General features: G+C 32.1%; 1 protein-coding gene across 2 annotated transcripts; it reads right to left on the reverse strand.

The window, feature by feature from the left end:
* Positions 1 to 256: 256 nt before the first annotated feature.
* Positions 257 to 5,646, reverse strand: LOC103500485 (histone deacetylase 19-like). 2 transcript variants are annotated; one of them, XM_008463791.3, is made up of 9 exons: positions 5,466 to 5,646; positions 5,302 to 5,367; positions 4,282 to 4,818; positions 3,308 to 3,748; positions 2,529 to 2,759; positions 2,073 to 2,143; positions 1,901 to 1,955; positions 718 to 765; positions 257 to 619 (listed from the first exon to the last, which is right to left on the reverse strand). In XM_008463791.3, exons 3-9 carry the CDS (start codon positions 4,807 to 4,809, stop codon positions 578 to 580), a joined length of 1,416 nt encoding a protein of 471 aa, XP_008462013.1. In that variant the 5' UTR covers positions 4,810 to 4,818; positions 5,302 to 5,367; positions 5,466 to 5,646; the 3' UTR covers positions 257 to 577. The 2 variants fall into 2 exon arrangements, with proteins under 2 accessions (XP_008462013.1, XP_008462014.1); XM_008463792.2 differs by lacking the exon at positions 5,302 to 5,367 and having other exon boundaries at positions 5,466 to 5,633.
* Positions 5,647 to 15,284: the final 9,638 nt, after the last annotated feature.

The following is a 15,284-nucleotide window of genomic DNA, read 5'->3' on the forward strand; positions in this document are numbered from 1 at the left end:
TAATTATTTAAGTTAATAAAAAAATGAAACAATCCAATGCCCCAACTTAAATTTTAATAGTCGTATTGGAAACATGTCTGAATCTTTTGGATAGTCTATCCAACCCAACTCAGTCTAGAAAACATCAATTCAACCCAACTCAACCTGTGTAGATTCTTTTGTAACTTAGGTTTGTTTTTATTTTTTTCTCTTTTCTTTTTCTATTGCCTTTAATTTTCCTTATTCACTGACAGGAAGAGCTTATATCTACTTGTCATTAGTTTTAATATTACTATTTCTGTATTTGAATAACTTCACGAACACTGTTTCTCTCTTCTTTTTGCATTCTTTGTAGTTTGCACAGAAAGGAAGATTGAGTTTCAATGTATTTGTTTCTTATCAACAAATCCTTTGCATTTACCCATGCCTATGATATCCACAGCTTCATCATCATCTATAGTCTATACATTAACGCTCATCCATGTGACAGGTCTAAAGTTCTGGCACATCTCAAAAATACTAATTCGCATCTGCACGAATCTAGTTCATTTGCTGCTAGGTATACATTTGATCCTCAGGCTTGTTCACTGTTCCTCGTTCAATCGTCAGACTGATTCTCAAGATCGAAAAGATCAAAAACCTGCAGCAGCAATCACCGTCAAACGTATGATTTTGATTCCGTGTATCGTGTAGGAAATGTTGTAAGAAACTATGGATAAACACAGGCTTAAATTTTACCGTTCCGGTTGCTGCTCTTTTGAAACCTTTGGTCTCAGCAACATCTTCCTGATAAATGGACAAAAGAAAATATGAATATATGACTAGTGTTTTAGGAACTACATGGGTTAAGTTGACAGAATAGAAGATCAAATTAGTTTGTTCAATGAAATGAGAAAGTATAATCCAGACACGATAGCAAACATCCTACCCCCACAATTTTACTCTTGATAACTAGGATACCTAGAGCAAATGAATATCCTCCCAGATTCACGGCTTCGATTCTAACATTATGTTCATAACCCCAACCCAACTCATTAATCTCCAAAGAGGTAACAAAGAGACAACAAAGATTTTAAGTAGTTAAGTATTAGTCGAAATGAAGCCTTTGACTAGAATCTGGGAGGATATCTCCAAATATCCCAGGCAAATGCAACAGAAGTCAGAAGGCACCATATGGTCCCTAAATTTTTGTGAAATTGTTCCAAAAGAAAAACTGAGGATTTTTCCACCAAAATGACAATATAAATTGACATGACAATTGATGCGTAAAAAATTGAAGGGCATATATGAAATGACACCGTTAACAACTCTTCAACTGCATAGAAGTTGAGACCATTATCACAGAATTTTAATGGTAATCCTCACCAAGAATTTCTTTTCGGAACGATTTAAAAGTTTAACAGAGTTGAAATTGAAATTTTCAAACCCTATAATTTAAAAAGTATTGTTAGAAAAAAAAAGGTACTCCGTGTAATTAACCTTTATAATCTATCAATTGGAAAAAAGACAAAAGGGAAAAAAAGCCACCACTCCCGGGAATAATGCCGTTTCTCTTCCATCTAAAATTCTGTCGATTAGCTCTATCCAACTACTTCAAAACGAAGTGGCTCTTGAGAGATCAAAATGTCCAAACTGAAAACCAGAAAGATTTCCGATCTCTAGCTAATGATCACCAATGAATCTGAACTCAAGATCTCTTAGCTGAAATTCAGAAATTCTTTTACTATCATGTGCAACTTTAGGCCAGTTAACCTTAATTTATAAGGAAAAAAGTGGTATGATCATGCTGTAACATGCATATCCTAAACATTAAAATCATTCAACAGATCATACTTTTATTTCTTTCTGTTCAGCTTTAAAGAGTTGACAACACAATGAAGAAAAAAAATGATAATAGAGTCCAAGCGAAGGAAAGTCGTACTATTTTAATTTCAGTGTCACAACTTTCTGTTTTCACCCGGCTCGGCAATTGCTTTCTGTGCAAAGAGAACAACATATAAATTATGGATATTAAAATATCACTTCCAAAAGATATGACAGGTTAAACTATTAAAAAACCACTTCCAAAAGATATGACAGGTAAAACAAAATACCTCTCACAATCGATGTCCATGGCAGAATCTTCATCCCATCTCTCATCTCCATTATCATCATCCTCGTCCGCCTAAGTATTATATGCAATTAGATAATATTAGAAGATAGTTTCTAATTGCCTCGTGAAATTCAACCACAAAGACAATTAAGAAGACCATGGGGGAGTATCTAAAAGCAAAAGTTGAGAATCCACTTTTTCTAACAGGATAGCAATTAAGTGAAGAAACAAGCAAACGAGAAAATATGTGTTAATTGACAGGCATGCCACTGCAGAGTCGCAGACTAGTTTATTTACTTAAAACATGAACTGATTCATTTTTATTCAACAACTGATTAGATAATGAAAGAGCTTAAAAACAAATCCCAAATCTAATAAAACAAGCCCCACCGATAAGAAGCTGAAACAGGGGAAAAAAATATCAAAATCAATGGGTAGCGCCAGAAACAGAAACTACCTCTTGGAATTCAGTATCAGGAGGCCTTTCTTGAAATTGAACACTGGGAGCATGTTGAAGCTTTGAGAGATAACCAAGAAGATTTGCTCTTATGTCTTCCAATATTTTGCGGGAATTTTTGTTTTCCATATTACTAGGTGCAACGTGTAGAGTATAATCAGGTCCAAAATACTCATAGTACTCGTGCTGTGGCATTTTGTTGTCGACTTCCATTCCAAGAGCTACTCCCGTCTGCTTTGCATGTGACGAAATAAGCATTGAAAATAAATTTAGAATGACAAATGTAAAACGATAAGTTAGCATTTCTTAGCTAAGTTGAAAGATGAAAGATCTAAAAGGACTGGCATGCTTTCTTTCATAAACTTGGTTGAAAGAAATTCCAGATAATACAGATTCACATCCTAATGGCTAGCAGCTAGAACATTCTTATGTAGATGCCCATATTCTAAAACTGATTACAAACTTAAGATAGGACATTGTTAACTGAAAACCTGGTATAGTAACTAAAACCTTTTTTGATCAATTTATGACAATTATACTGTCACTCTTCATCAATTTATATTTGGTGCCTCCATAAGTAGTGGTATATGTGTGATTGCTTGTAACTTAAAAGTTTCTAAGAGCAATTCTTTTAAACTGGCCAAACAGGAGTTTCCATCAAGAACGAATCTGTTCTCCACTTACTCGTGAAACTGGGTACATTCACACAATGACCCCATTCGTGCCACATTTATAATCATATTCATCAGATTAAAAAAATCATAATAGAAAAAAATTACCTCATAGCACCAGCATCGAGCGACATTTCGGATAGTATAGCCTCCGCCACCAAGCAGTAAAAGGGGTACATTGAATGATCTCATATATTTAACACATTCAGCATGACCTTTGATTGAAAGATTGAAACATCCCAACCTATCCCCAGACAAAGAGTCAGCACCACATTGAAGAACTACAGCACCGGGCTTAAAGATTTCCATAACCTTCCCCATTATAGGTTTAAATAGAGAATGATAACTTTCATCATCAATTCCATCATCCAAAGGAACATTGAGGGAATAATACTTCCCTTTCCCATAGCCGATATCACGAATATCCCCAGTACCAGGAAAATAATCACCAAATTTGTGGAACGAAACTGTCATGACCCTGTCAGTGGTATAAAAAGCCTCTTCTACACCATCTCCATGATGGATATCAATATCAACATACAAAACACGCTGCAAAAAGAAAAAAAAAAAAGGAGGAAGGACAACTATTACAACTTCCAACAGCAGTGAGCATAAGACTTGCTATAAATACTCATACATGAAAACTATGCACATCAATTTAAAAGAAAATGAAGGATTCACAAAAGCAATGGCACACATATTGACATTTGACCTTGCAACCTCCACTCCACAACCTCATTTTAAAATTTTTTCTTCCCTCCTAATGCTGAATGATATGAAAGGAAATAATTGAACATCATTCATTGATGAAATGAAAAGAGGCTAATGCTCTAATGCTGAATGATATTTATTGATAAGCAAACTACATCTGAACTTCACATTCTGTAGAATCCAACTCAATCTAGTGCTTGAATGATATGATAAATTAAATGAAGCACTACAAAACTATTTCACAGTAGGAGGAGCAGATGCTTGATAAAGTACTCACAAATCCCAGGATATATCATTAACGTCAACATCATAAATGGTCAATAGGAGATACAAATAAAGAAAAGATGTATTGAACTCGTGTTTGAACAAACCTCATGCTGTTTAAGAAGCTCTAAAATAGCCAAGACAATATCATTGACATAGCAAAATCCAGAAGCCTCACACTTCTTAGCATGGTGTAGGCCACCAGCCCAATTAACAGCAATGTCACACTGGTTGTGGTTTAATTTGACAGCACCACCAACTGAGCCACCAGCATATGTTTGGCAGAATGAGTAAAGACCATCAAACACAGGACAATCTTCACCAACATTAAAACGCTTGAGCTGCCTCAGCTGATCCTGCTGAGTCTCAGGCGTAATATTTCTCAAGAATGAAACGTAGTCATCAGCATGGAAACGACAAAGATCCTTGTCCTTGGCAAGGGTGGGTTTAAAGACCTGCATATGCTGAAGCAATCCATAGTGAGCAAGAAGAGCATGGGTCATCCTAATACGGTGTGGCTTCATTGGATGGCCCTGACCGTAATAGTAATTGCCAATCTCTGGGTCATAGAAATACGACACTTTTCTCTTCACCCCATCAGCCCCAGAAGGAAGAGAATTGCCTCCAGTGTCCATAATATTACCCTTCGAAAAAAAAAAAAAAACCAACAAAACGAATTAATACAAAAAAATCAAAACATCCCTAAAGAAGAAAGAAGAAAAACGAAAGGAAACTCTCAGATTCAAACATCCAAACATGAGAAAAATTCAAAATCTCCAATAAGTAGTCTAATCAGCATCAATCAAAAAAAAAAAAAAAAGCAAAGTTTAAGCTCTCATCATCCCTCCAAATCATCGTTGACAACTCCAAGAAAACACTAGGAAACAACCAAAAATAAAAAAAACCATGAAATCGATTCGGATTACCCCACGTAGAGAAAACAAGGATTAGAAAACCAAGAACATTAAACACTAAACTACTTCCCCCAATCAAATCAGACCAAAATAACAGAGCATAGAAGTTTACTAAAACACACAAACAGTACGATTTTCAAAGAAAAACAATAACAAGATAAAAGAAAAAAGATACATAAGCAGCAAACTCAATCAAGTAGAATCATATCGTACTTGAAGGCAGCGACCGGAAATATTTCCGATGAAACAATCGGCCGGAAACAATGGATGTCGAATACACTAGAAACCAAAGGAGAAGATGAGATTAAGCAATCTAGAACATGTAGAATATGTAAAAGAAGAATGAAAAACTAACAAAAACCCAGTTGAAAGGAAACCTTGTAGTTGTTGAAAAATAAGTAAAGAGAAGCAACGATGGACGTTGAAGAATCCGGAAGGTTGTCTTCAACCTCCGGAAGTGGTAAACCGGGGAGTTTACACTATGAACATTGTTATTAGCTTAATAATCGATAATCGATATATAGGCGCTTGAAAGGACAAATATGAAAATAAAAATTTTAAGTGGTGATTTGGGCTGAAATAAATTTCTTTAAGTAACAAAACACCAAATAGGCTACGGATGCTCATTACATAAGTTGGCAATTTTTTAAATATTTCAAAAATTTTCATCCCTCTTCCTCTTCGCTGCAAATTCTTTCCTCGTCTTTCTCATTCTCCAATTTCTTTTCATCAAATTTTTAAATATTTTAAATTTGCCCTTCCGTCTTTCTCTAGTTGCGAATTCTTTCATCGTCTTCCTCCTTTTTTTTTCTGCAATTTATTTCCATGTCTTTCTTCTTTTTCTGTTCTTTGTTCTGAACTACCGTTACAAAAAATAGCAAAGTAATCAAATCTAAACGAACTCTTATTGATTGTGTATAAAGAATTTTGAAAAAAATCAGGGTAGACAAATTGGACTAGCCAAATGAAAATGTTAAAAAAAAAATTAAAAAAAAATCATTGCCTAGACAAATCGTGTTCTAAAAGAATTAAAAAAAAATGGTTTAGCCAAATCTAAGTGTACCAAAATTTGAAAAAAAAATCGTTTAGATTTGGGTTTAAATGTAAATGATCAAATTAAACGATTGTGTAATAAAAATAAATGATAGAATTGAAAAAATAAATTGTAACCAAATCTAAATGATCATATACCAAACAACGATTGTGTACCAAATATATTTCGCGTGGGTTGTTGACATGAGCTTGTGGGTTTTTTCCTGTTTTCGAAATTATTTTGTACAATGTAAATATTTTGCCACTTTGTTATATTTTTGAAAAGACCGTTATCTATTTTTATGCCCTAATTATATAAAATATCATTTTTAGAAAACTCAATTCAAACCAGTAAAAGACACGTGCATGACATGTATTTGTAGCTTTATAGTAAACATGTATATGTTACATGTTTAGGTTGTGCTAAATTTAAAGGTACGAAATTCAAAATCTAATAGAATTAGATATACATAGGAAGAAGTTACAATAATTAAATTAAAATATAAAAATTTCAACGTAGTAAGACTTGCATATATCAAAAAAAGATTTCTTTATAAACAATATTTTTTTTTGTACAATTTGAAGATAACTTATTATCACATATGAACTTGATCCAAACTTTTGTTGTCTTCATTGAAATTCCTCTAAATAGTGCAACATAAAGTTGTCCATTAGAAAACACGTTTTTTCAGGAAGATATATTAACGTTAGGAATTGTTTGTTCTTGTGCTTTGTTAATTGTCATTGCAAAGCATAAATGAATGAAAAATTGTTTTCTCTTGAACTTGAATGGATATCCATTGTCATTTGGTGGACTTAATGGTATTCGTAGAAGAAAAACTTGTTTTCCTACATTATCACTCATTGCTATTATAATATTTTTACTAAATGATCGACATACCAATCTTGTCCAATTACACAATCCGATGAATCCAAATTTCTTAATAACAATATTGGTAGAAAAAAAATCAAGGAAGCCTTTTGTATAGTAAAAAAAAAGTTACAAAAACTTTTCAACTTTCAAGTCTTCAAATTTCTATTGTTAATTAGAATTAGTAAGATATTTAATTTGTAACTAATTTCTAAAATATAAATGAAAAATCATTTGCATTCCAACTCTTCATATCCTACGTTCTTTAATTCCACAAACTGAAGTATAATTAATTCAACAAATAGTGGGAGAGGGTGTGTCTTTTATAATTATATATATTACAAAAAAAATTAAAAATGAATTTACTATAAAACCAAAAAGTAATTTGGACATAGAATTAAACCCAAGGATATAATGGAGAGAAAAAAGTTTCTCCACATTGAGGCTTTTATATATAGATTATAGATTATAGATTATAGATTATAGATTTCACAAATTTATACAAATTAATTTATTACTGCATCAGATGTAGAGATGTGCACGAGGCAGGGTAGGGCTGGGGATGCCACTCCCCGTTCCCGTCCCCGCCTCCCTATCCCATTCCCTATTCCCACCAATTTCCTCACGAGAATGGGTGGGGATTCCCCGCGGGATTCTACTGGATCGGGTTTCCCGTGGGGAAATATTCCTTGTTTTTAAAATTTTAATCTCATTTTCCAATCTACATTTACTTGAAATGTATATACATTTTTGATTAAACCAATTCAAAATGTCAAATTCTCATTATTTATAAAAATAAATATTCAATTGTTAGAAGATACATTTAGAAATCCATAAAAAAAAATAAAAAATCAATCCATAAGTATTCTAACAAAGCCTTCAATTACATCATATTTTTAAGACACAACATATTTTTTAAGAAAAATTTACAAATCATAAGTCAAGACACAACATGTACATATACTCTTTAAGAAAAGTTTCACAACATGGAAATGGAATTAGGGTGAAAAAAAATAAAGAAATGGAATTAGGGTGAAAAAAAATAAAGAAATGGAATAGAGAAAAGAAGGAAAGGAAGAATATCTAAGTAGGTTTTTTGTTTACTCTTTAACATATTGTTAAATAAGTAAATAAATAAATATGTATATTTATATTTAGTTACATATATATATATATAAAATTATATTTTTGTTTGGGGCAGGGTCGGGGAATGTATTCCCTGTTCCCAACCCCGTGTTGTCAATGGGAAAAACCCTTCCCCACTCCCTCCTCCATTCCCCATGTGTTTGGAGATTCCCCACCTCGTATCCCACAGGTTAAATAAACATTTCTAATCAGATGTTGTTATAAACTTTTGATCAATCATATTTTCTATGTATATGATATTTAGATTTTACTAGATTTTGGAATAAAATGTATAAACTTTATTGTCATTTTACTAATTTGAAAAAGATCATGGTTTTTTATATCATAATACACAAACTTCAAAATGAAATAAACTGGTATCTCAATCTTAAATTCAATTATTGAAAAATTCTATTTTTTTATAAAATTATATTCAAGGAATAAAAAAAATCATAAAAGTTTTGAATTTTTATTTTTATTTGGCCGTTAAGTTTTTTTTATCATTATAATTTTTAACTTTAAAAGATTATTCTAGGTTTTTGAACCGATTAAATTAACCAAAAAAGAAAAAAAGAAAAGAAAAACGTTCATTAATTCTAAATTAGAGATTTCTTTTTCTACGCATACAATCTAATAAATATAGTTAATTATATATATGTATATTTGTACAAAAAGAAACATGTATGTGAAAGTTTATTTGATATGCATACAACACTATATATATATATATACTTGCATTATCCTCTAAAAGGAAGGAAACATTAATTTTAGATAAAGAAGGAAAGAGAGATAATTTTAAAAAGATAACGATAATTTAGAGAAAAAAAAGCATAAAAAAGAAAAAGGAACAAGAAGAATGAGAGTGTAGTTTCAAAAATTTATGAACACATTTAATAAAAACTTCTTAAAATAAAAACACAAATGTGTTCTATAACTTTTTGAAAAAAGTGTTTGTGTATACAAGTTTCTTTGATTTGTTATATATACTAAAAATGATTTTATTAAAATTTTATTGTTGATCGATGCCGACCCAAGGTTGGTTCACAATAGTTGTCGAAAGGTCGTCGATGGAGTCACCGAAGGTGGTGTACGGAGATTGACTAGCGATAATCATTGGTGGTGGTATTCGAAAGTTGGTCGACGAATTTTCCAACCTAAGAAAGAAACTAAGGGTGTAAGTACAACCCAAAAAACCTAACAACCCGAACTACCCAACCCATATTATATGGGTTGGGTTGAAAATTTTGATTTTTTTTGGATTGGGTGTTGAAAAATTTTGGTCAACTCAACCCGAATTAATAATATATAGTATTTCATTATTTATTTAATAAAATATTAGGAAGTTAGGTCATTCTCTCTTCTCAAACTCTTCATACTTCATGCACCATCTCCTTCTTCACACTCTCAGTCTCCTTCGCATGCCATCTCCCTCTTTACACACTCAATCTCCTTCAAGCGTCGTCTCCCTCTTCACACCCCTAGTTGTCTTCTTCATCGTGCTACCGCGGTTTCCCTCTTCATCTCATTGTCGTCTTCTTCATCGCACCGTCTCTGACTCTCCCTCTTCATCTCACTTCACTTCAGTCTCCGATGGCCATCCTTCTCAGATTTCAGTCTCCCTCCGATGGCCATCCCTCACGACCAACAGTTGGTACCTTAAACTTTAATTGCTAACTTTGGTACCCTAACTTGTTGCTTCTGTACATATATTTTTTTCCAGTAAACAAAAGTCGTTGTGGATTTAGAGATCCATTGTTGAGTGGGATTTTGTGGTGTGTTTTCATCTTGTGATGGCTATTGTCACCCTTTTTCTTTACAAACATTAGAAATTAAAAAAAAAAAAAACCTGATAACCCAACCCAACCTGTAAAATATGGGTTGGTTTGGAAAATTAATTTAGATTATTTGGGTTGCTAATCCAACCAACCTAAAAATATGGGTTGGGTTAAGAATGTCTTTCAACCTGATCCAACCAAACCCGTTTACACCTCTCTAAGAAACAAAGGGCTGTGAGCTAATTTAAATCCTAATTCTAAGCCCTATTAAAAAACTAAACATTGCCTTAAACAAGGATTTGACTATTATAGCCCATGTCACTCTACTCCACTTCTAACCCCAAATATGCCCTTAATAAAAACAAGCCCTTTTCCTAACAATTTCATTTTATGTGTGTTTCATTTTTAGTTTTTCAAAAACGAAAGTTTTTGGTAACAAATTCACTTTTTTTAAAAAATTGTTTTTTAAACTATGAAATGTTGATACTAAATTTTGGCCAAAGAAAAGAGCACCTAACCTTCACGTTGAATGATAAATTTTGGATCAATCACAAATTTTCGTGTCATTTTTCAAATTAACGATGAAATTCCAAATAATTAATTTGGAACTAATTAAAAGTTGCCCAAATTAAAATTTAAAATATAAAATTGACGAATTTTGATGACATCACGTGTATAAAATTAATTATCCAATTAAATATTATTATTTTGTCCAAAGTTCAATTAATCCAAAAAATATGCTTAATTTAGCTTAAATGCCAAATAATGTCTAAATCCATATGGTCTGGCTTAGAGGGGCTAGGTCCATATAATGTCTAAATCTATATGGTTCGGCTTAGAGGGGCCAGGTCCATGGACAGAACAAGCATAACCAAGCCCAAATGAGAACTCTACAAATATATAAATGGGTCAATAAGGGGAATATCAATTTTAAAGTTGTCATTTTGAAAAATAGTAAAACCGTTTTTTTTTTTCAAAAATGGAAAAATAAAAAAGAAATACAATAATTAAGAATTTGAAAAAACCTAAAATACCCATATACAAATAGAGTGTAAGCTATTTTCTTAAGCTAAAATAAAATAAATACACTTTAATAAATGTTGAAATATAATTACAGCTATATATTTGTCCAATCAAAATTAGAACCCTTCATCTCCCTTTTCCAGACTCATTGCAATGATCTTCATTTTCCAATTTTGTTTTTCGATTTTCCATCTTCCATTTTGCATTTCTCCATCTTCCTTCGTCTTCATTTTCCATTTTTCTTTTTTGATCTCATCTTCTTCAAGCGGACAAACCCTAATCTTTCCACCTTGAAGCAGGTAAACCCAATCTTCACCCTCCCTTTTGCAAGTTACCATTACATTTGAATTTTCAGTTTCAACTTCAACTTCATCATGCATTTTCAAGAAGAAGAATATAAACCTTTGAAACACGCAAATACTATCTTCACTTTCCATCTTCAATTTTTGATTTTTTAAGTCTACAACCGCAATCACGCATAGGGTGGAAGAACAAAAACCTTCACTCGGAAGAACAAAGATACAAAAGTTGCATCTTCTTTGTCTCTTAAGGAAATTTTAGCTGATTTTGTTTAAAATTATTTATATTATTTAATTAACAAAATGTAGATGAAATTTGGGAGATTTTATCTAAAAAACACAATATCTTAGCATATTTTGTTGGAAAAAATTAAAATTTAAAAAATAAATGAAGATCTCAATATGAAAAGTAATTTTAATTTCAAAATTAAAAATTTAAATTTAAAAAATAAATTAAGATCTAATACGAAAACTAATTTTAATTTCCAAATTATTAAGGGTCGAAAGATTCAAGATTATTTTGAAATAAAAAAAGTTGAGATTTAGCCAATAAAAATTAATAATATGGTTATTTTGAAGTAAAAAAAGGGTATTTTAAAAAATATAACAAAATGAAAAAATATTTACATTGTATAGAATAATTTCCAAAATGAAAAAAGGCCACAGGCCCACAATGAAAAATAAAAAAAAAATGTCCCATCAACCATGCTGTTAACAACACGCGTAACATATTTGGTACACGATCGTTTAGATTTTGCTATTGTTTGGTACTACAATCATTTAGGTTTGATTGTTTAGATTTGGCTCCAAATCTAAACGATTTATTTTTTCGATTCTATCGTTTAATTTAGTTACACAATCGTTTAGATTTGGTCGTTTAGATTTGGCTACACGATCGTTTAGATTTGGCTACCTCAAATCTAAACGATTTTTTTTCAAAATTTGGTAAACTGTTTAGATTTGGCTAAATGATTTTTTTCAAGATTCTTTCGGTACACGATCATTTAGATTTGTTTACATGATCGTTTATTTTTTCAAGATTCTTTGGTACACGATCGTTTAGGTCTGGCTACTCCAATCTAAACGATTTTTTCAAGATTTTTTCGATACACAAGAAAATCGTTTAGATTTATTTACATGATCTTTTATTTTTCAAGGTTCTTTGGTTCACGGTCCTTTAGATTTGGCTAAATGATTTTTTTTTTAATTCTTTTGGTACACGATCGTTTAAATTTAGCTACTCCAATCTAAACGATTTTTTTCAAGATTCTTTATACACAATCTTTTAGATTTGGTTACCTTAATCTAAATGATGTAAAAAAGAGGAGGAAAAAAAAAAGGAAAGAAAGAAAAACAATATAAAGAAATGGCAGTGAAGAGGAGAAGAAAGACGAGAGAGCAAACCTGAAATATTTAAAAAATGGCTAACTTTATGGACTTTGTTACATGGGTCGTAAATATTTTAATAGTTTGTTATGTTTATGAAAATTTTCCATAAAAAAATAAATAAAGTTGTTAAAATCTTTAACAAAATTGTTAAATCCCGAGATATTAGAAAGAGGTTATGATAGGGTTGTATATGTTATTAACATGTTGAAATTAATTACAAACTCTTAAGTGCATATCATAAATTAATTACACTAGAGAGACTTTTGATAAGAACACTTATATTGAAATAATTACAATTCGCGAATGTGGGTATTTTGGTATTGTATAAAATACCATGCACGTGTGGGACTTTCGAAATCATATTAGCTAGTATGTTATTTCTTCAATCATATGAACATCCAATTATAGACGTCAAACCAATATTGATAGAAATTATAATTTAGTTAATGTTATTCAGTCAAATGAACATGTCTTGGTTTAAGTCTTTCTAAACACAATCAATGCAATAGTTTTTTAATTTTAATTCACATCCACCATTGTATGAATCAATGGTACTGAACTAATTATATATATATATATATATATATATATTTAGAATAAGTTAATTTGAATTTAATAAGAAATATTGAGAAACAAATAGGCGAGTTTTCACTTAAACAAAAATGGCATGAAAAAAAATTGATAAAAGAAATAATAATTTGGTAATTTTGAAATTCAAGTAAGGATATTTTGAAATAAAATCAATGGTTGAGAGTCTCCCAAATTCAAAATAATAGTTTGGTTATTTTGAGATTCAACCAATTAATGTTATTTTGATATAAAATATATTATTGAGATTCTCCAATTTTGAAAAATATTAATTTTGTTATTTTGAAATTCAATTAAAGTTACTTTGAAATAAAATCTATTGTGGAGATTCTCTGAAATGAAAACTAATAATTTGGTTATTTTGAAATTAGTAAGATTGAATAAAGTTGTTAAAATGTTAAATCAATTAGTTGAGTCCCGTGATATTAGAAGAAGTTATGATATGGGTTGCAATATGTTTACCATGTCGAAAAATAATTAAAGATTCATAAATTCATAACATAGATTAATTACACTAAAGACAAAATAATTATTGTTCGTAAATGTGGATATTTTGGTATTTTATAAAATATTATATATGTGCAAAAGAATGTTGTTTACTAAAAATCAAAAGGAAAAATTGTTTTGCCATTTGAAAATGACCCCTAAAAAGCATACAACATTCCTTATTATTTCTTGAAATCTAGGTTAGAAAATTTTACTCTAGAGAGAATTCTTTCAATGGGAAGAACTGAACCACTCCTAAAAGCTTAAATTCGTTGGAGATACAAATATTCTTCCAATATGTAACGCTCCGAAAAATTTAGGTAAAATTTTTCTCGTTTTATGTAAAGTGCAAGTTGATATAATAATAATAATATATTAATTATATTATTATTATTAATATCTATTTTATTTGTTATAATATTAATATTATAATAATTATTATTATTAATTAATATTATAGAAATATTGTTATTTCTAAAACAATAAAATAAATTATTATTTATTTAATATTAATATTATTAATATATTATTATTATTACTTTATTATTATCATTATTATTTATATTTAATATATATATTATTATTTAATTTAAATTATTAATATTATAAATTTATTAAGAATTATATATATATATATATATATATATATAAAATAAAATTTTCTTTTTTTTAAACCAAAACCCTACCGCGCGCCGCCTACCCTTTTCCCTCTCCATTTTTCGTTTTTCTTCTCCACCGCGCCGCAGCCATCCGTTTCTCCTTCTTCTTCATCTCTTCTCCTTCCGACCGCAACGCCACCATCTCTTCCTCTCCGTCTCCGTTTTTCTCTCCCGTCTTCATCTCCGCCTCCGTCCACGAACGTCGAAGCGGATTCCGCCGCGGCCTCCATCCAATCCCGACTCGCTTCCAACCGCCGGCAGCCTCTCCGTTCTCATCTCTTGTTTCCGACGCCGGCAGAACACAGAGGGGAGCGCCGTCGCCGCCATCGCCGTGTTGAAGTTGTCCATCGTCGCGCGCAGCCAAGGTGGTCGTGAAACCAGACCCGAGCCACGGATCCGATTCAAGCAAGCCGCGTGCTGGAGCCGAGCGAGCCGAGCGAGCCGAGTAAGCCGAGTGAGCCGAGCCGCGAGCCGCACTGAGCCGAGCCGCGAGCCGAGCCGCGAGCCGCACTGAGCCGAGCCGCGAGCTGAGTGAGCCGAGCCGCGAGCCGCACTGAGCCGAGCCGCGAGCCGAGTTGAGCCGAGCTGAGGCCAAGCCAAGCCGAGCCGAGGTGGAGCCGAGCCGAGCCGAGCCGAACTCCTTGTTCACCAAGCCACCTAAGCCTTCCTTCCTCCGCTCCGGGTCACGGTGAGTCTTCGGTAAGGTTTGTTCTGATGAATTCCCTAATGTTACCTCGTCCGATTCGAGTTTGAAGGTTGGATTAAGATGTGGCCCTACTTTTCTCCCTTGAAGGTAGTACAGAGTTGACGCTTAAGTTCTCGGGTTCCGCGGCAGACCTGGTTGGAGATAGCTTCCTTTCCTTGAGTAAGTCAACGGATAACCTTTTTAAAACAACTGCTACTAACGTCATCAACTAAAACCGTTGTGTTTTCGTTTAGGTTGATCTGT

This window comes from Cucumis melo, chromosome 1 (assembly GCF_025177605.1).
Source record: "Cucumis melo cultivar AY chromosome 1, USDA_Cmelo_AY_1.0, whole genome shotgun sequence".
Classification (NCBI taxonomy): domain Eukaryota; kingdom Viridiplantae; phylum Streptophyta; class Magnoliopsida; order Cucurbitales; family Cucurbitaceae; genus Cucumis; species Cucumis melo.

What these genes read in the sequence shown, in the direction of transcription:
- LOC103500485 (XM_008463791.3), bottom strand. Translation starts at nt 4,809, where the DNA reads ATGGACACTGGAGGCAATTCTCTTCCTTCTGGGGCTGATGGGGTGAAG. An exon ending in AGCTTCTTAAACAGCATGAG is followed by an intron (nt 3,749 to 4,281) that starts GTTTGTTCAAAC and finishes TTCTTTTTGCAG; the next exon opens with CGTGTTTTGTATGTTGATAT. An exon ending in CTGATACTGAATTCCAAGAG is followed by an intron (nt 2,144 to 2,528) that starts GTAGTTTCTGTT and finishes TATAATACTTAG; the next exon opens with GCGGACGAGGATGATGATAA.